General features: G+C 41.3%; 2 protein-coding genes across 5 annotated transcripts in view; one reads left to right on the plus strand and one right to left on the minus strand.

The window, feature by feature from the left end:
* Positions 1-3,450, plus strand: part of guca1d (guanylate cyclase activator 1d) — a 45,164-nt gene extending 41,714 nt beyond the window's left edge. Inside the window, exons 3-4 of the mRNA XM_082974373.1 lie at positions 772-859; positions 935-3,450. Coding sequence (XP_082830499.1) covers positions 772-859; positions 935-1,059 — 213 coding nt within the window. The 3' untranslated portion in view covers positions 1,060-3,450. The remainder of the gene's footprint in view (positions 1-771; positions 860-934) is intronic.
* Positions 3,451-15,384: 11,934 nt separating this feature from the next.
* rap1gap2b (RAP1 GTPase activating protein 2b) overlaps positions 15,385-22,582 on the minus strand; it is a 91,836-nt gene continuing 84,638 nt past the window's right edge. For all 4 annotated transcript variants that reach the window (XM_014195771.3, XM_045716817.2, XM_045716818.2 and 1 more), the window contains 2 exons: positions 22,339-22,381; positions 15,385-22,232 (listed from right to left, as the gene is read on the minus strand). In XM_014195771.3, the coding sequence (XP_014051246.1) occupies positions 22,373-22,381 (9 nt within the window). In that variant the 3' untranslated portion in view covers positions 15,385-22,232; positions 22,339-22,372. The remainder of the gene's footprint in view (positions 22,233-22,338; positions 22,382-22,582) is intronic.

Raw genomic sequence — 22,582 nt, forward strand, 5'->3', positions numbered from 1 at the left:
CAGAAAATAACTAGATTGAACAACAATGACTAGCAACGGATTCTGATTCATACATGATGTTTGGAGAAGGGGAGACTTGTGCCCTGAGATGAGTGGCTGAGTGATAGGTGTCTGTCTGAGGAAATGAGAGCAGAGGGAGAGCGGCTTGTTCTAATCCAATCTCGTTGCAGCAGGCTCAACCGATACCTCGCCCGTTTCTTTACAAGCAGAAGAACTAGCCAATAGTTGTTTAGAGCACACAGCGCTTCACACTGAGTGAAAGAGAGATGTGTGCTGGCAGCTGAAATTCGTTTTTTTCCGATCACGGATAATACAAAAAATACTTGTCATAATCGTATTCCAAAAATTCAGCATATCCGTTATGATACTTGTTTTGTCCAAGTACTCGGCACACCCCTAACAAGCAGCTCTTGTCGTGAATGCAGTCTCCTGCTGTAAAGCTGAATTTCCATGATGCGGATTGAATAGGGCCCCTAGTGATTGAAAATAAATCTATGACGATGGTGGAATGTTTTTAAAGACAAACTAACACTTTATTTTGCTAGCCTTTTCCAATAGATATTTGTGGTTGTAATAATAGATTTTTAGGCAATATGTTATTTTGATTTATGTATTTGCAGTTTTTAGGGATTTCTGTGTCTTTTATCAACTGTTTTGAATATCGACATCATTGTTTCAAGAATTGCATTCAAGCAATTAAGAAATGTCTCTCTCTCTCTCTCTCTCTCTCTCTCTCTCTCCTCTCTCCTCTCTCCTCTCTCTCTCTCTCAGGCAATCCAGGACATCACGCGGAACCAGGATGTCACCCCAGAGGAGATTGTGTCGCTCATATTCGAGAAGATCGACATCAACGGAGAGGGTAAGAGTCCAGGAGTCTGTCTTCCTGGAGGTTATTGTGAGTTGACCCCTGACCTGTCCCCTCCTCCCCCCTCAGGTGAGCTGACCCTAGAGGAGTTCATCGAGGGGGCGAAGGGTCACGACGACATCATGGAGATGCTGAAGAAGATGATGGACCTCACACCCGTACTCATCATCATCGTCCAAGGAATAGTAGTCTGAGAGAGACCAGGCCAACCACCGCCATAGCCACTATGTACACCTGTGACCGGGGAGAGAGATGACATAAAGACTTAAGTCCATTACAAACATTTACCCCACAAACTAATAATTGTGAGATTTGCCCGCACAACGGACCTGAGGGAATGCGTTACCTTATGAAACAAGACTGTTGTTCCCCAATGAGGGTTCTATGTCACACTGCCAGGTCTGGGGGTGGACAATGTAGCCCGTACGTAGTGGACCCTAGGAAGAGAAGCAGCTAACAGGGTTCCGAATAACTAATTAATAAATAGTCCCAGACTGCTGAAGACTGAGGCATCCAGTCCTGTACTGCAGCCCACTAACCACACACAGATGAAGGGATGGATGAAGGGAGGAAGACATTGAGAGACCCTTCTTCAACACCATCACAACAAACAAACTGAATGAAAGAGAACATTTAAAGGGACCGCTATGGAGAGCAGTAAAGATACCATCTTCACATTCTACATGTTTGTGTTTGCTCTCTGACCACTCAGCAAGATGAACACTTGGATTGTGAGAGAGAGAGAGAATTCTCTATCATAAATCATCACTATAGGGCCAGGAGTTTACCTGACCATTTGACCGCCACAAGGAGATGCTTTGGGCTTTAATTATAGGCTATGTTCAGGAGTCAGGTCACATGGTCAGGTAAAGGTTTTGTCTCTAATCATCTCCTCTGTAGGTATGATCATAAACAGGCGCAGATAGAGACCCTAGGGGTTCTGAAGTGCCTGCCCTTTTTCCCTCCTTTTGATTGGTGGAATCACTTTGTTCTTTTTTTCCCAGCCCTTTCCCCCTCTTTTGACACGAGGAGTTCCGAGAGCGTCATGTTGCCATTTTTATTTACTCTGCCATTTTTAAAGTCACGCACCCTCCTCCCGTCCTTGACTTTTCCTTAATAAGTCTATATAACACAGAATCTTATTATCACAAACAGAATTTGTGTTATAAGAGGTTTTAAGAGGTCATTTCTTGTCCCTGCCCCTCATTCACCACCAGTCATTCACACTCTGTCAGCCTGCCCAGCTGATGGCCCATCGAAACTGCACCTAAACTATATCGAAACTAATTTCACACATATAATAATAGAATTAGCCTAAAGACAAGATTACATTGACAATAGTCTGATGGGTGACTATATTATCAATTGTCAAATTGTATATGAAGAGATGGGCGCAGCTTGGAATTGACACAGAGGCAGGGAGCGCTAAAAAGTCACTTTTTTAAACCCTTCTGCAGAGTTACATGCATGTAAGATGTTTTGATTTCTATATAGTATTAGAAAGAGCAGATTCTGCAGTTTCTTATACAATTACCTTTGTCAAATAATGCTGCAAATTTACTGTACATACACAGTTTATTAGGTACACCCATCTAGTACTGGGTCGGGACCCGCCTTTGCTTTCAGAATAGCCTGAATTCTTCGGGGAATGAATACTACAAGTCGGAAACTTTCCACAGGGATGTTGATCATGCTGACGCGATGGCATCATGCAGTTGCTGTAAATTGGACAGTGGTACACCCGCCTGTACCATTGACATCAGGCAGGATGAGTCCATGGACTCATGCTGCTTACGCCAAGTCCTGACTCTGCCATCAGCACGACGCAACAGGAACCGGGATTCGTCGGACCAGGCAATGTTTTTCAACTCCTCAATTGTCCAGTGTTGGTGATTGCGTGCCCACTGGAGCCGCTTCTTCTTGCTGGTAGGAATGGAACCCGGTGTGGTCGTCTGCTGCAATAGCCCATCTGTGAGGACCGACGAGTTGTGCATTAGCCTACAACGTGTGATGGTTTTTTGCTGAAAATGAAGGCCTATGCAAAACAATTAATAATGGTGAATTTGGCAAAAGGAGAAGTAGAACACTTTGAATTCAAAACCTGCTCCATCAAAGGTCTGTGCACGACCCTGATCATGAATCTCTATTATCAATCTAGTCCAGTCTTTCAGGTCTTCGGTTTGTTATGTTTGCTCGGTGCACACACACGTCTCTATCATATCTATCTCTATCACTATCTACTAATCATAGTAGTCATCATTGGACTAGCTAGCAACATGACAGAAGTAAAAAATCAGAAGTAGGCTTTCAAGATCATATCATGATTTTCCAAACATTTTGGAGGCAAAGTAGACTACTACAGTGTATGATTTATATGGTGTGAAAGGTGTGACTACAGTGTGACTCTGTAGTTCATTACTTCCTGTATGTTTCTCAGTTATCTGTAATACCGTTTCCAGAGCCACTGTGGAAGGAACCAAGAATTCCTTTTATGACAATTTCACAACATTTCATTATGGGAATTCTAATGAATGCTGTAAGTATTGTTTAATTTGTCTTACATATATTTTTATATTCTGAGAATGAGTGGGTATGTGCTGTATACTGATAAGAAGGCTAGAATGAAAGGCTTCCAAGTGTTGTATCTAATAATTTATGTTTTTATAAAGATATATGAAATCAGATTTTGATTTGTCAACTGACATCAGCTCTAGACATCTGCAAAAGTACTACGGGTGAACAAAATGAATATTCCTTTGAACGTTGGGATGTTATTAATTACACTTTGGATGGCGTATCAATACACCCAGTCACTACAAAGATACAGGCGTCCTTTCTAACTCAGTTGCCGGAGAGGAAGGAAACTGCTCAGGGATTTCACCATGCCAATGGTGACTTTACAACAGTTTGAGTTTAATGGCTTTGACAGGAGAAAATGGAGGATGGATCAACAATATTGCAGTTACTCAACAATACTAACCTAAACAGAGTGAAAAGAAGCTTGTACAGAATAAAAATATTTCAAAACATGCATCCTGTTTGCAATAAGGCAGTAAAGTAAAACTGCAAAAAATGTGGCAAAGAAATACATTTTTTGTCTTGCATACAAAGCGTTATGTTTGGGGCAAATCCAACACAACACCACTGAGTACCACTCTTTATATTTTCAAGCATGGTGGTGGCTGCATCATGTTATGGGTATGCTTGTCATCAGCAAGGACTAGGGAATATAGAACTAAGCACAGACAAAATCCTAGAGGAAAACCTGGTTCAGTCTACTTTCGAACAGACACTGGGAGACAAATTCACCTGTCAGCAGGACAAAAACCTAAAACACAAGCAAAATATAAACTGGAGTTGCTTACCAAGACGATGTTGACTGTTCCTTAGCCTCTCTGGGCTAGGTGGCACCAAATCGTCCCACCTACGTAACAGCCAGTTGAATCCTGTGGCGCGATTTTCAAATACCTTAGAAATGCTATTACTTCAATTTCTCAAACATATGACTATTTTACAGCTATTTAAAGACAAGACTCTCATTAATCTAACCACACTGTCCGATTTCAAAAAGACTTTACAACGAAAGCAAAACATTAGATTATGTCAGCAGAGTACCCAGCCAGAAATAATCAGACACCCATTTTTCAAGATAGCATATAATGTCACATAAACCCAAACCACAGCTAAATGCAGCACTAACCTTTGATGATCTTCATCAGATGACACACCTAGGACATTATGTTATACAATACATGCATGTTTTGTTCAATCAAGTTCATATTTATATCAAAAACCAGCTTTTTACATTAGCATGTGATGTTCAGAACTAGCATACCCCCCGCAAACTTCCGGTGAATTTACTAACAATTTACTAAATTACTCACGATAAACGTTCACAAAAAGCATAACAATTATTTTAAGAATTATAGATACAGAACTCCTCTATGCACTCGATATGTCCGATTTTAAAATAGCTTTTTGGTGAAAGCACATTTTGCAATATTCTAAGTACATAGCCCAGCCATCACAGGCTAGCTATTTAGACACCCACCAAGTTTAGCCCTGACCAAAGTCAGATTTACTATTACAAAAGTTTGATTACCGTTGCTGTTTTCGTCAGAATGCACTCCCAGGACTTCTACTTCAATAACAAATGTTGGTTTGGTCCCAAATAATCCATAGTTATATCCAAATAGCGGCGTTTTGTTCGTGCGTTCTAGACACTATCCAAAATGGTAAATCAGGGTTACGAGCATGGCGCATTTCGTGACAAAAAAATTCTAAATATTCCGTTACCGTACTTCGAAGCATGTCAACCGCTGTTTAAAATAAATTTTTATGCAATTTATCTCGTAAAAAAGCGATAATATTCCGACCGGGAATCTGCAATTAGGTAAACAGAGGGAAAAAAAGAAAGACGGGGGCGACCAGTGCACGCGCCTAAGCCCACTGTCCCCTGATCGGCCACTTGACAAAGGCGATAATGTGTTTCAGCCTGGGGCTGGAATGACGATATTCAGCTTTTTCCCGGGCTCTGAGAGCCTATGGGAGCCGTGGGAAGTGTCACGTTACCGCAGAGATCCTTTGTTTTGGAAAGAGATGTCAAAGAAAGCCAATAAATGGTCAGACAGGGCACTTCCTGTAAAGGAATCTCTCAGGTTTTTGCCTGCCATATGAGTTCTGTTATACTCACAGACACCATTCAAACAGTTTTAGAAACTTTAGGGTGTTTTCTATCCCTATCTAATAAGTATATGCATATTCTAGTTACTGGGTAGGAGTAGTAACCAGATTAAATCGGGTACGTTTTTTATCCGGCGGTGTAAATACTGCCCCCTAGCCCTAAGAGGTTAGTGGCCTAGTTCCAATTTTGATTTAAATTGCCTTGAAGATCTATGGCAAGACTTAAAAAATACTTTTTAGCAATGATCAACAACCAACTTCAGAGCTTGAAGTATTTTTTTAAAGAAACGTACCCAGAAAGACTCACAGCTGTAATCGCTGCCAAAGGTGCTTCTACAAAGTATTGACTCAGCGGTGTGAATACTTATGTAAATTAGGTATTTCTGAATTTCATTCTAAACATGTTTTCACTTTGTCGTTATGGGGTATTGTGTGTAGATGGGTGATAAAAAAAATCCATTAAATCAATTTTGAATTTACACTGGAACACAACAAAATGTGGAATAACTCAAGGGGTATGAATACTTTCTGAAGGCATTAAGGCTATTAAATAAGTGCAGTCATGGCTACTTTGGTTGTCAGACTTGTGGCTATTGTAGTTTTTTTGACTGTAGAAAAATAGGAATCTCTAAATATGTCCCAGGTGAGGCATGCGAGGGAGGTGCGACTGCACAATCCACCGACTGAGCAAAGGAACATGCCCTGAACTGTGGTTGTCACTAGCTTCTATAGCCACAAAGTCATAATTATGTCTAATCCTGCCCATTTCTACAATTTCTCTTCTCAAAATTATATTTTAACCTTAACCCTAACCACACTGCTAACCCCTTTTAATGTATTTTTTATCTCATCGCTGCAACTCCCCAACACACTTGGGAGGTGAAGGTCAAGCCATGAGTCCCCCAAAACATCACCTACCAAACCATGCTTCTTAACACCCGCCCACTTAACCCGGAAGCCAGGCACACCAACATGTCGGAGGAAACAGGTGCCTGGCCCACCACAAGGAGTTGCTAGAACGCAATGAGCCAAGTAAAGCTCCCCCGGCCAAACCCTCATGACCCTGGGCCAATTGTGCGCTGCCCTATGGGACTCCCGATCACGGCCAATTGTGATACAGCCCAGGATTGAACCCGGGTCTGTAGTGACACCTCTAGCACTGAGATGCAGTGTCTTAGACCGTTGCACCACTCGGGAGGCCCCACACTGCTAACCTTATATTAAATTAAGACCAAAAGAGAATTTTTTTGCCAATTTTTACTTTGTGGCCATGAAAGCTAGTGGAAATCTTTAACTGTCAAAGAGCGACTGAACTTCCTGATTTGGCCTTGTTTTGAAGCTTGGTTAAGAAATGCTAAAGAAATAGTTATCTTGGGGGTGTGGTTTGATTTGGGTGTTTTTTGGGGGTGTCTTTGGCATTCAATCACAACAAACAAGTGAAGTAGTGAGTATAGTGAGGTAAGCTAAGCTATTGTAGCTTTTCTATGGAGAGAACAAAGTCTTGAACTTGAGGACTTCTCCCCTCCTGACTGACTCGCCATCTCAAGATGGCCAGGAAATTCAGTTCTATGTGTAGGTTAAAGCCTAGTCTCATGCGAACCATCCTGATGTAAGCTCGCGAGATCAAGATGGTTCGTACCAGGCTAGGTTGAGGAGGGATTTGCTGCTTAGGTAGATCTGGTTGTCGTTGGCGTAGTATTGGAAGTCGAGGTTGAAGTGGTAGAGGATCTGACCAAGGGGGAGGATGTAGATGATGAAGAGTAAGGGGCCCAGCACACAAAATGTGTCTTGAAGATTAATATCTTATATTCTGAGAACATAGCAACCATGTTCTGTGTATCTTTGGTATGATGTTGACGGAATATTATCCTAACCCTCAAAATTAGACACTGGAATATTCCTGTAAGGTTCCAATGAAACATGTCTAGAACATTCATACTGAATATTCTGAGAAAATGGTAACCACGTTATGGGTAAGTTCTTTTTGACATTTAGGGTATGGTCTTATGGAAACAGTCCTTTCACATTACTGGAACATTCCTATGAAAACGTTAGGTAATGACCTAATGAAACTCTTAAGGGAACGTTCTCTAAAATCGTGAGAACGTTGTTAGCTGGGGGTTTACTGTATATATTTTTAATGCAGACATCTCGGTTTTCATTTATCCATCGCTTGTTCAATTGCGAAGACATTGGCAACTTTGTATTAGTAGTCAACTTTGTTCCAAAGATATTGGCGACCACAAAGAGACCGATAAACGACTTGATTCTATGTTTAACGGAGATCTTCTGTGTATAAAGTGACACAGAAGGGCAAAGAAGCATCTAGCAACACACTTACAGTGCCTTCAGAAAGTATTTTTTTTGTCTTACAAAGTGGGATTAAAATTGAATTATCATTTTGTTTCCACAAAATACACAAAATACTCTAATGTCAAAGTGGAAGATTAAAAACAAATTATTATTGAAAATAAAACACCAATATAAACTCAGCAAAAAAAGAATCGTCCATTTTTCAGGACCCTGTCTTTCAAAGATAATTAGTAAAAATCCAAATAACTTCACAGTTCTTCATTGTAAAGGGATTAAACACTGTTTCCCATGCTTGTTCAATGAACCATAAACAATTAATGAACATGCACCTGTGGAACGGTTGTTAAGACACTAACAGCTGATAGATGGTAGGCAATTAAGGTTACAGTTATGAAAACTTAGGACACTAAAGAGGCCTTTCTACTGACTCTGAAAACACCAAAAGAAAGATGCCCAGGGTCCCTGCTCGTCTGCGTGAACGTGCCTTAGGCATGCTGCAAGGAGTCATGCAGATTTGGCCAGGGCAATAAATTGCAATGACTGTACTGTGAGATGCCTAAGACAGCGTTAAAGGGAGACAGGACGGACAGCTGATTGTCCTCGCAGTGGCAGACCACGTGTAACAACACCTGCACAGGATCAGTACATCCGAACATCACACCTGCGGGACAGGTACAGGATGGCAACAACAACTGCCCGAGTTACACCAGGAACGCACAATCTCTCCATCACTGCTCAGACACTCCGCAATAGGCTGAGAGAGGCTGGACTGAGGGCTTGTGGGCCTGTTGTAAGGCAGGTCCTCACCAGACATCACCGGCAACAACGTTGCCTATGGGCACAAACCCACCGTCGCTGGACCAGACAGGACTGGCAAAAAGTGCTCTTCGCTGACGAGTCGCGGTTTTGTCTCACCAGGGGTGATGGTCGGATTCGTGTTTATCGTCAAAGGAATGAGCATTACACCGAGGCCTGTACTCTGGAGCGGGATCGATTTGGAGGAGGAGGGTCTGTCGTGGTCTGGGGCGGTGTGTCACAGCATCATCGGACTTAGCTTGTTGTCATTTCAGGCAACCTCAAAGCTGTGCGTTACAGGGAAGACATCCTCCTCCCTCACCCTTCCTGCAGGCCCATCCTGACATGACCCTCCAGCATGACAATGCCACCAGCCATACTCCTCATTCTGTGCGTGATTTCCTGCAAGACAGGAATGTCAGTGTTCTGCCATGGCCAGCGAAGAGCCCGGATCTCAATCCCATTGAGCACTTCTGGGACCTGTTGGATCGGAAGGTGAGGGCTAGGGCCATTCCCCCCATAAATGTCCGGTAACTTGCAGGTGACTTGATGGAAGAGTGAGGTAACATCTCGCAGCAAGAACTAGCAAATCTGGTGCAGTCCATGAGGAGATGCACTGCAGTACTTAATGCAGCTGGTGGCCACACCAGATACTGACTGTTACTTTTGATTTTGACCCCCCCTTTGTTCAGGGACACATTATTCCATTTCTGTTAGTCACATGTCCGTGGAACGTGTTCAGTTTATGTCTCAGTTGTTGAATCTTGTTATGTTCATACAAATATTTGCACACAAAATAAACAGTTGACAGTGAGAGGATGTTTCTTTTTTTGCTGAGTTTACTACCATACCCCTTTCAAAGGCATTTCAATCTTTTGTCTTGCCCATTCACCCTCTGATTGGATCAGTTTTCAACCCCCTGAGGCAATACATGCTAGGACCACCTTTGGCAGCAATTAAAGCTGTGTGCCTCTCTGGGTAAGTCTCTAAGAGCTTTGCACACCTGGATTGTACAATATTGTCACATTTCTCTTACAAATATTCTTCAAACTCTGTCAAGTTGGTTGTTGATCATTGCTAGACAGCCATTGTCAAGTCTTGCCATAGATTTTCAAGCTGATTTAAGTTAAAACTGTAACTAGGCAACTCAGGAACATTCAATATCATCTTGGTAAGCAATTCTAGTGTATATGTGGCCTTGTGTTTAAGGTAATTGTCCTGTTGAAAGGTGAATTTGTCTCCCAATGTCCGTTGGAAAACAGACTGAACCAAGTTTTCCTCTAGGATTTCACCTGTGCTTATGAAAATGAGACGAGTGGTACTCAGTGATGTGTTGTATTGGATTTTCCCCAAACTTAACACGTTGTATTCAGGACATAAAGTTAATTTCTTTGCCACATTTTTTGCAGTTTTACGTTAGTTCCGTATTGCAAACAGGATGCATGTATTGCAAAATATTTATTCTGTACAGGCTTCCTTCTTTTCACTCTGTCCTTTACAGTATGTTAGTATTGTGGAGTAACTACAGTGTTGTTGACCCATCCTCAGTTATCTCCTATCACAGCCATTAAACTCTGTAACTAATCACCATTGTCCTCTTAGTGAAATCCCTGAGCGGTTTTCTTCCTCTCCGACAACTGAGTTAGGAAGGACGCCTGTAACTTTCTAATGACTGGGTGTATTGGTACACCATCCAAAGTGTAATTAATAACTGCACCATACTCAAATAGATATTCAATGTCAGTTTTCTTTACCCATGTACCAATAGGTGCCCTTCTTTGCTAACCATTGTAAAACTTGCCTGGTCTTTGTGGTCGAATCTGTGCTTGAAATTCACTGCTTGACTGAGGGACCTTACATATAATTGTATGTGTGGGGTACAGAGATGGGGTAGTCCATGCAACATATTATGTGACTTGTTAAGCACATTTTTACTCCTGAACTTATTTAGGGTTGTCATAACAAAAGGGTTGAATACTCATTGACATTTTATTAATTTGTAAATATTTCTAAAAACACAATACCACTTTGATATTATGGGGTATTGTGTGTAGATCAGTGACACAAAATCTCTATTGAATCCATTTTAAATTCAGGCTGTAACAAAATGGGAAAAGTCAAAGGGTGAGAATACTTTCTAAATCCACTTTAGCTGTTCTACAAGTGGTCTCAGGCAGTCGGTAAATAATGAGCGTTTTCAAGTGCAACTTCAGTAACAATGGTTTAGGGAAAACGTTCTGAGATTTATGCTCCTATGAAGGTTCTAACGATGAAATTAGCCTTTAGATGCTTTTAGGAAACTGGGCCCTGGACAGGTTTGACTGAATAAGGTGTACTCCTTTGTCACGATGTGACCCTTTTTGGGTATAGCTAGTGGCTTCCCCCTCGCTCTCTCCTACACCCGGGTTCTGTTTTCTCAGGTCGTAAATTCCTGGAGGAGACTCTCTCCCCCGGCCATGCAGAAAGAGACACATAAAGAGAACAAAGGATTTCATATGGCGAACTCCTAAATCCCCAAAATGAGGATTTAATACAAAATGTCCACTTGTGGGAATGGTCCGTGGACACTTTTGACAGATATGATGAGTGTGTTTCATTTGGTGACATCAGAGAGGACAGGAAACACACATGAATAAATCTCTGAAAACCATTCAGAATATTTGGCCATGGAAACATTTCTGGTTGGTCTCAGGGAAGGTAAAACAGTTAGGAAGGGAGACTTTTAAAACAGGATTGAGTGAAGTAGCAGCATGTTAAAGAGCAACTAATGAGCATGGAGAGCCTCACATGTTTGACAATGAGCTTATACAGTTGAAGTCCGAAGTTTACATACACTTAGGTTGGAGTCATTAAAACTCGTTTTTCAACCACTCCACAAATGTCTTGTTAACAAACTATAGTTTTGGCAAGTCGGTTAGGACATCTACTTTGTGCATGACACTAGTAATTTTTCCAACAATTGTTTACAAACAGATTCTTTCACTTAAAATTCACTGTATCACAATTCCAGTGGGTCAGAAGTTTACATACACTAAGTTGACTGTGCCTTTAAACAGCTTGTAAAATTCCAGAAAATGATGTCATGGCTTTAGAAGCTTCTGATAGGCTAATTGACATCATTTGAGTCAATTGGTACCAAAAGGTACCACGTTCATCTGTACAAACAATAGTACGCAAGTATAAACACCATGGGACCACGCAGCCGTCATACCGCTCAGGAAGGAGACGCCTTCTGTCTCCTAGAGATGAACGTACTTTGGTGCAAAAAGTGCAAATCAATCCCAGAACAACAGCAAAGGACCTTGTGAAGATGCTGGAGGAAACAGGTACAAACATATCTATTTCCACAGTAAAACGAGTCCTATATCGACATAACCTGAAAGGCTGCTCAGCAAGGAAGAAGCCATTGCTCCAAAACCACCATAAAAAAAGTCAGACTACGGTTTGCAACTGCACATGGGGACAAAGATCGTACTTTTTGGAGAAATGTCCTCTGGTCTGATGAAACAAAAATAGAACTGTTTGGCCATAATGACCATCGTTATGTTTGGAGGAAAAAGGGGAAGCTTGCAAGCCGAAGAACACCACCCCAACCGTAAAGCACGGGGGTGGCAGCATCATGTTGTGGGGGTGCTTTGCTGCAGGAGGGACTGGTGCACTTCATAAAATAGATGGCATCAGGAGGTAGGAAAATGATGTGGATATATTGACGCATCATCTCAAGACATCAGTCAGGAAGTTAAAGCTTGGTCACAAATGGGTCTTTCAAATGGACAATGACCCCAAGCATACTTCCAAAGTTGTGGTATTGGAGTGGCCATCACAAAGCCCTGACCTCATTCCTATAGAACATTTGTGGGCAGAACTGAAAAAGTGTGTGCGAGCAAGGAGGCCTACAAACCTGACTCAGTTACACCAGCTCTGTCAGGAGGAATGGGCCAAAATTCACCCAACTTATTGTGGGAAGCTTGTGGAAGGCTACCTGAAGTGTTTGACCCAAGTTAAACAATTTAAAGGCAATGCTACCAAATACTAATTGAGTGTTTGTAAAGTTCTGACCCAATGGGAATGTGATGAAAGAAATAAAAGCTGAAATACATCATTCTCTCTTCTATTATTCTGACATTTCACATTCTTAAAATAAAGTGGTGATCCTAATTGACCTAAGACAGGGAATTTTTACTAGGATTAGATGTCAGGAATTGTGAAAAACTGAGTTTAATGTATTTGGCTAAGGTGTATGTAAACTTCCGACTTCAACTGTATGTACATTTCTCAATTATGGGTTTGCATCTAATTATTGTATAAAATGAATAGGTAAAGATGAAACTATGTGTGAAATGACATAATTCCCTTTAAAGTTTAACTAAGTAATTGGCCCGCCCCCGTGAGCACAGCCATGATCTGGCGTCATGGAACCGCCCTTTTCTACTGTTACGAATAAAACTCCCTCCTGAGGAAATCCTCTTCAGACCACGTGTACCTCGATGGACACCGAGGGGGCACAGGTTGAGTTTAGACCACAAAAACCTCAGTATAAGCTTAGGTTACAATGGTTGTTGAATTCCTAGCCATACCACGTGGAGCATTGGCTACACGGGTGGAAACGGTTAAATTCTGAGACTATCGAGCCCGACAGAATAAGAGCAAATCTTAGATACTAATTACTAGTCTGCAGCTAGAAATATGTCAATCTGGGATGCGAAGACCGACAATGGCCAAAACATCTATTCTATGAAATCATTTCTGAATGGTACTCTGAAGTACACATTCTAACCACGAAATACTTTCGATCTTCAGGGAGGCAGCGAGAGAGACGATGATGAACTGACTCTCCAACAGAAGGACGGACGATTCCAACGGAGATCACGATGACACACTGGACGTAAATATATATATATATTGATTGCAATTATTCCCGAATGAGTGAGCGTTCATGTGCAAAGGATTAGCATTTCAATTAATATAATTATCAACTGTGTAGTGACTCATTTTGTCTTTCCCGCCGTTCTCAGTCCACACCCCCTTCCCTTTGTCCACCAAGCCGTCATATCGGCTTAGCCCACTAGGGAACCTCCCCTATCATTTCCTTGTAACTATAACTGTTGTTTGTTTATGCATTTCTGTGATTATTTAGTTAGTTAGTAAATTAATGATTAAGACAATTGGTGTATGGATGATTCATAGTAAAGGCTGGGTTCGTGCAATTTATGACGTTTGGAATAATTCATTAATTAGAAGAATAATTGATCAGATATTAAAATATCTGAAGAGCTATATTAGGAAAATTATAATTTTGTAATCTGAAGATTTTACTTGGTGCCCCAACTTCCTAGTAAATTACATTTACATGATTAGTTTAATCACATAATAATAATTGCAGAGAATTGATTTGATAAAATAACAGTCTTCAATTTAATGATGCCAAAGACACAACACCTCAAGGGTGATTAATACTAATTGGCACAGGTTTCTACTTTTCCTGTTATGTGTTGTTGGCTATGTGTGTATTGCGTTGTTGTGAAGAAAGAGAGACAATGTGGTGGCATATCTGTGGCTAGGTTTCCATACAATTGGCTAAATACAATATGCAATTTTTTTCACCAGAGATGTTTCAATCAAATTGACTTGTTGCGGATAAAAGTCTGTTTGTGATGACATAGTGCACATAAGAATACATTTGCTGTTAAATTCCCATGTACCTAATAAAAAATACAAGTTTAATGGGTTTCCATTGCATTGAACTCTACTGATGGTTTTGTCACAAAATAATTGCGTTATAGCTAACAGCTCACAGATACAGTGTGGGTATAGCCTACTACATGATGAGATTATTATGGACAAAAGAGCGAGATTAATTTAATGTCAAACGGCAGCCAATCATCATGTCACCAGAATAAGACCCTTGATATTTATTGGAAAGGAGAATCAAGCTCATCACCTTGCACTTTCACCACCTTGTGAAGCTCATCATAACTTATTTTATCTGTAGCCTAATAAACTGCATTCTTTCCCGAGTCGTAGCACACGTCATTGCGTGACTGCATGTTTACTTTGATATTTGCGCATTAAAGCATTTCCACCACCATTTCTCAAATAACTAATTTTACAGACACAAAAAGATTTTTAAATGTGCTGTTTCCATCAGGCCTGTCATGACATTTTTTATCCAACATGTACTTTACTCGCATAAAAACCTTGGATGGAAACCTGGTTTGTGACACAAAATACAGCATTTTATTCAGCAAATTCTCCATTGGCACATAAGTAAATTTGATTTACATGAGTTAACTGTTAATTACATACTTATTATTTCATTGTCAAGACAATGGCAACACAAAACCAAATGTTTTATTGTTTATGTCTGACCCATATATCACAGTCATAGGGTTAGCTATGTGCTCATTCATAAATAGTATAGAGGCTATAATCTATACATTACCAGGGATGACAACAACAGACATCAGGAAACCTCCACAACTGTTGTCCCTCATCATACAATCACACATAAATCCAAATAGGCATTTGTCAATCATATAACATACTAACATATACATTTTATATTCATATACTATATTTATATGTGAAAATCACTGTGCACAATTACTTGATTCAGTGCTTGGTTATGGGGATAATTTAAGACACTATTGATAAGGGTTCACCACTTGGGTAAAATCAGGTTTAGTAAGGAGCGGTCAGGTGCATAATGAATAGAAAATAAGTACTCGTGCTTTCAGTGCTATTTTTATTTTTGGATATCTTTAAAAAATCATTTTGACAACAACATCAACAGTGCAATGCAAAGACAATACAAATGGCCGTTCCCATTTGTGGGTGCTCTGGTCAGTGGGTGCTCTAGTCAGTTGGTGCACTTGACCCCAGCCCAAAGGGATTTTCCAAGGGTGGGAAAGACCTAGGGTGGGTAGCAAGCGCACCCATAACCACCAGGTATTTTAGTGCAATTACACGAGAGAATGAAAACAATTTTCAAGACGTGTGCTCTTAAAAAATAAAAAGAATACTACAGTTCAAAGGTTTGGGTTCACTTATAAATGTCCTTGTTTTTGAAAGAAAAGCACATTTTTTGTCGTTGAAAATAATATCATATTGATCAGAAATACAGTGTAGACATTGTTAATGTTGTAAATGACAGGAATGTAGCTGGAAACGGCAGATTTTTATGGAGTATCTACATAGGCATACTGAGGCCCATTATCAGCAACCATCACTCCTGTGTTCCAATGGCATGTTGTGTTAACTAATCCAAGTTTATCATTTTAAAAGGCTAATTGATCATTAGACCCTTTCGCAATTATGTTAGCACAGCTGAACACTGTTCGTTCTGATTAAAAAAGCAATAAAACTGGCCTGCTTTAGACTAATTGAGTATCTGGAGCATCAGCATTTACGGGTTCGATTACAGGCTCAAAATGGCCAGAAACAAAGAACTTTCTTCTGAAACTCGTCAGTCTATTCTTGTTCTGAGAAATTAAGGCTATTCCATGCGAGAAATTGCCAAGAAACTGAAGATCTCGTACAACGTTGTGTACTACTCCCTTCACAGAACAGCGCAAACTGGCTCTAACCATTAAATTTTTTACATTTTAGTCATTTAGCAGACGCTCTTACACTGCATTTCTAATCAATTTGATGTTATTTGAATAGACCATTTTTTTTGCTTTTCTTTCAAAAGCAAGGACATTTTTAAGTGACCACAGACTTTTGAACGGTAGTGTATATGTGCAATATGATTACATGACACATTTATATCAATATCACTTACTAGGAATTATTCACAACAGTGTGTCAGTTTAGTGCAAAAATATACCCAGCAAACATGTCCACATTGGCAAGATGTGGGCCCAACGGGGGCCAAAATATTGGCCTCATGTAGACTGCCAATATTAGGCCAATGCTCCTTTGCTCATTGTCTCAACGTTGGCCCCAAAGGCATTTGTGCAGAGTGGGCATCCCATATCTGGTGAAGGCAGCACTCACGTTGCCTGAAATAAGCCCATCTTTTACCAGGAAACATGCCCACATTGGCATGATGTGGAAACAATGCGGAGAGGAAGTTTTCACCACTATATCAATGTCATTTCTTGTCCTAGAGAGGAAATGCGTGTTTAGGTTCCACCTCCGAAGAATGACAAAGGCGACTTATACATATTCACGAATTGGGTGTGGGAATTTCCACATGGAGTTTAATACAGCTAATATGTTATCTGTATTCAAAAGATTAGCCAGCTGGCTCTATGACTGGTTCTGGAGCTGGATTTGTCGTACACATTGATTTAGGGAAAACTTTGCCACAGATGGAAACCACTGGTCTATCTTTGACTTCTCTATCTATTGTTATCTCCAAAGTTTTGGCATCTTCCATAAATTGCGCCATAGAAATACTTAGAAAGAATAAGATGAAGCTACAGTAATATGGATATTGATACATTTCTACATTGTAATGGACCTTTGGTAGGTAGGCTGCTGCAGGCTTAGGCTGCGGTACAGCAATGCCAAGTGAGCCCTTTCTCATGAAATGATAGGCTGCAATGATCATGCATGGCGCAAATTACATGTAACTTTAAGGAGAAGGGCCGTGGTCAGAGAGGTGACCAAGAACCCAATGGTCACTCTGACAGAGGTCCAGAGTTCGTCTGTGGAGATGGGGGAGAACTTTCGAAAACCATCTCTGCAGCACTCCACCAATCAGGCCTTTATGGTACAGTGGCCTGACGGAAACCACTCCTCAGTAAAAGGCACATGACAGCCCGATCGGAGTTTGCCAAAAGGCACCTAAAGGACTCTAAGACCATGAGAAACAAGATCCTCTTGTCTGATGAAACCAAGATTGAACTCTTTGGCCTGAATGTCAAGCGTCCCGTCTGGAGGAAACCTGGCATCATCCCTACGGTGAAGCATAGTGTGGCAGCATCATGCTGTGGGGATGTTTTTCAGCAGCAGGGACTGGGAGACTAGTCAGGATCGAGGGAAAGATGAATGGAGCAAAGTATAAAGAGATCCTTGATGAAAACCTGCTCCAGGGCGCTCCGGACATCAGATCTGGGCGAAGATTCACCTTCCAACAGGACAACACACAGCCAAGACAATGCAGGGGTGGCTTCGGGACAAGTCCTTGAGTGTCCCAGCCAGAGCCCAGACTTGAACCCAATTGAACATCCCTGGAGAGACATGAAAATAGCTGTGCAGCAATACTCCCCAACCAACCTGACAGAGCTTGAGTGGATCTGCAGAGAAGAATGGAAGAAACTCTAATCGCTGCCAAAGGTGCTTCAACAAAGTACTGAGTAAAGGGTCTGAATACTTATGCAAATGTGATATTTCTGTTTTTTTTTATTTGTTAAGTTTTCTTAAAACCTTTTATGGGGTATTGTGTGGAGATTGATGAGGAAAAAAACACAATTTTGAATAAGTCAAAGGGTCTGAATAGTTTCCGAATGCACTGTAGATGGGAGGGGTTGAGGGTAGCTGAAGGGTGAGACTAAAAACAAACACAAGATAACTAATGTAAACTATACTGTGTCCGTAAAATGTATATAGTATGTATAAGCTGTCAGTAGAAGCCTAAGTATTGTTGTCCATTAGTTTACTTCAATTAGGGGAGGGGTGGTAGTGTTAGGGGAAAATAATAAAGGAAAATATATTTACAAAAACAAATATATGGGGGATTTGAAATGATGCAGACAATTACATTGATAGAAGCCACAATCTATCTGCAATATTAAAGTTGATCTACCCCTTAAAAACATATAAATAATGTGTGCTCTATTCACAACGGTCTGTTCCTAGGCGCTTGAATTTCAAGCTTGTGAGTCTCAAGTTTGGGGAAGCTTACAATTTATCCTAACATTTCTACTGATCTGTGTGCCAGTTATGTTTTTCATTTGCGCATTTTCGTGGAACAGTTTCATTTCAATAATAACGTTTTCATTTCTCAAAATCATTGTCACCTGGTTAATAATACAAATCAGAATTAAAATTATAAAAATCTAAAATTATAATTCCAGTAATGCAAGAGCACCAGCCTCTGCCATATGGGCACATTGATTCACCATGAGCCATTGGCGGCTAAAGAAAAGAGAGATAGCGAAGGCCAATGTAGCAGTAGGCCTATAACTTCCATTGTCAACTAAGTAAAAATACATAAAGCCGACAAATAATAGTAAATATCCTGATGACAATGCAGGTTCTTTCAATTGCATTAATCTCTCTATTCCGCTTATCTGCCTCCCTTTCTATCTGTCTTGACTTGCACTATCACTAGCGAAATGCAACATTGTAGCCTATCAACTCAATCAACTGCCTCAATTTGTCGGGTCATGGACTAAAAGGTTTCGAAAGCGTTCCACAGGGATGCTGGCCCATGTTGACTCCAATGCTTCCCACAGTTGTCAAGTTGGCTGGATGTCTTTTGGGTGGTGAATCATTCATGATAAACACGGGAAACTGTTGAGCATGAGAAACCCAGCAGCATTGCAGTTCTTGACACAAACCAGTGTCAAGAGTTTGCTTCCCGGTAGCCGTAGCCTTTTAAATGTCTGCCATATTACCAAAGAGGGTACAGTAGAAATTCACGATCACACTTGTAGGCGATGTCATGGCGACGTTGGCTAACACGACATCGATTCTAAAGGCCGTCTACTCATGTGCAGGCCGTCAAATCAAAGGCACTCCTTCGATATAAAGTTAATTTTGACAAAAATGAAAATGTGTCAGTTTGTAACTTTTATGAGTTTGGAGTAATAACATGTTCAACTACTTAAGATATTGGCTCGAATCTACGTTGTGCTTTTACATGTAGAGAAAATGAACAAAGGAAGAATTTTTAATATCTCTCATTGACTGCTCAAACCCCAAACCCCAGCCTGGTCTGTTTGGCAAGTGTTCCCAGAAGTCCCGCGATGGTGTGCCTCTGGGTTTAGAAACTCTTTTGATATTACCTTGCTTAGGTAGCCTACGCCAGTTGCATTCCTGTAATGATTATTTAAGTTCATATATTTTTTTAATTCTTTACCCCTTTTTCTCCCCAATTTCATGGTATCCAATTGGTAGTTACAGTCTTATCCCATCGCTGCAACTCCCGTACGGACTTTGGGAGAGGCGAAGGTCGAGAGCCGTGTGTCCTCCGAAACACAACCCATCCAAGCCACCCTGCTTCTTAACCCAGAAGCCAGCCGCACCAATGTGTTGGAGGAAACACTGTACACCTGGTGACCACGACAGCGAAACCCTCCCCTAATAAGGACGACGCTGAGCCAATTGTGCGCTGCCCCATGGGTCTCCCAGTCGCGGCCAGCTGTTACAGAGCCAGGATTCAAGCCAGGATTCAAACCAGGATCTCTAGCGGCACAGCTAGCACTGCCTTAGACCACTGCGCCACTCAGGAGGCCCTTTTAAGTTCCCACCTTGCCAAACGAATACCCACATGAGGCCAACAGAGTGATGTTTGCTGGGTACATTTTTATTTTTCTTTGATTTTGCATTGTCATTTTCTCTTTTGCATGGATGATTGTTTCAGACGAAGAAATAGAACAATTAGAACAGAATCAGGATTCACTTTATTCCTTCTGAACAAAAATATAAACGCAACATGCAACAATTTCAATGATTTTACTGAGTTTCAGTTCATATAAGGAAATCAGTTAATGAAATAAATTAATTAGGCCATAATCTATGACTTCACATGACTGGAAATACAGATATGCATCTGTTGGTCAAAGACACCTTTGAAAAAAAGGTAAGGGTGTGGATCAGAAAACCAGTAAGTAACAAGTGTGACCACCATTTGCCTCATGCAGCGCAACATCTTCTTCGCGTAGAGTTGATCAGGCTGTTTATTGTGGCCTGTAGAAAGTTGTTCCACTCATTGTCCATGGCTGTGCGGAATTGCTGAATATTGGCGGGAACTGGAGAAAACTGTCATACATGTCGATCCAGAGCATCCCAAACATGCTCAATGGGTGACATGCCTGGTGAGTATGCAAGCAATTGGAAGAACTAGGATATTTTCAGCTTCCAGGAATTGTGTACAGATCCCTGAGACATGGGGCCGTGCATTATCATGCTGAAACAAGAAGTGATGGCGGCGGATGAATGGCACGTCAATGGGCCTCAGGATCTCATCACGGTATCTCTGTGCATTCAAATTGACATTGATAAAATGCAATTGTGTTCATTGTCCATAGCTTATGCCTGCCCATTCCATAACCCCACCGCCACCATGGGGCACTCTGTTTACAACGTTGACATTAGCAAACCACTCGCCCACACGACGCCATGATGGCTGTCTGCCATCTACCCGGGTACAGTTGAAACCGGGATTCATCCGTGAAGTGCATACATCTCCGGCGTGCCAGTGGCCATCGAAGGTGAGCATTTGCCCACTGAAGTCGTTTACGACACCGAACTGCAGTCAGGTCAAGACCCTGGTAAGGACGACGAGCACACAGATGAGCTTGCCTGAGACGGTTTCTGACAGTTTTTTGCAGAAATTCTTCGGTTGTACATACCCACAGTTTCATCAGCTGTCCGGGTGGCTGGTCTCAGACTATCCCGCAGGTGAACAAGCCGGATGTGCAGGTCCTGACCTGGTGTGGTTACACGTGATCTGTGGCTGTGATGCCGGTTGAACATACTGCAAATTCTCTAAAATTACGTTTAAGGTGGCTTATGGTAGAGAAATTAACATTCAATTCTCTGCCAACAGCTCTGGTGGATATTCTTGCAGTCAGCATGCCAATTGCATGCTCCTACAAAACTTGAGACATCTGTTGGGTGACAAAACTGCACATTTTAGAGTGGCCTTTTATTGTCCCCAGCACAAGGTGCACATGAAATGATCATGCTGTTTAATCAGCTTCTTGATATGCCACAGCTGTCAGGTGGATAGATTATATTGGCAAAGGAGAAATGCTCAGTAACAGGGATGTAAACAAATTTGAGCACAACATTTTAGAGAAATAATATTTTTGTGCGTATCGTTCTGGGATCTTATTTCAGCTAATGAAACATGGGACCAACACTTTACATGTTGCATTTATATATTTGTTCAGTGTAGAAATTCCAGGGACCCTCAGATTGTAACATTTTATTTTGTATGGCAAGCCATGATTATTTTTCCCTTTCCAAGAATGGCCGTCTGGACATCAATATTGCCTCCTTTGGTGATGCCTATGGCCAGAGTTTTTCCTGGTTAGACCAAATGGTCAGGAAAAACTCCTGGCCTTAGTGATGTTGAGTTGAATCTATGCCTTACAGTTCTGTGGTATTGAATGCAGTGCAGTTGCTGACAAGGATCCATGTTAGAGCCACTCGTAGAACTTTGATCAGTGTTCAGGAAACAACTACACAGACAGCTGAATATGAAAGGACCGTTACCCACTAGGCAGAGCACAGCCTGGGCCCAAAACTTCCACTGTAGTGTGTGTACCGAATCATCCATCTTGAGCCATTTCTCTTCTTTCATCCTCTTCCTCAGGTTGGAGGGGCCTTGTCTCTCTTGTTATTTCTCTCCACCCATCCCTAATGTACTGCCCTTCATACCTCCATCCCGTTTGAACTGAGAAAGTGGGAAAAAGAGAAACAGTTCCAACTACAAAATGAGAAACAACAGAGTGAGAAACAAATTAAAACATCACATTTCAATTCACAAGAGCCTTCCTCACCTGTTTTATCTCTCTCTCATCCCACATCTCTCACCTAGTGTCCCTGTTAGAAAGACAGGAGGGGTTGGTGACACACACAGGTTCTCTTTCTTACACACACACACACACACACACACACACACACACACACACACACACACACACACACACACACACACACACACACACACACACACACACACACACACACACACACACACACACACACACACACACTATTCATACTCAGAGAGACAATACTTAC

Source organism: Salmo salar, chromosome 04 (genome assembly GCF_965601325.2).
Source record: "Salmo salar chromosome 04, fSalSal1, whole genome shotgun sequence".
NCBI lineage: Eukaryota > Metazoa > Chordata > Actinopteri > Salmoniformes > Salmonidae > Salmo > Salmo salar.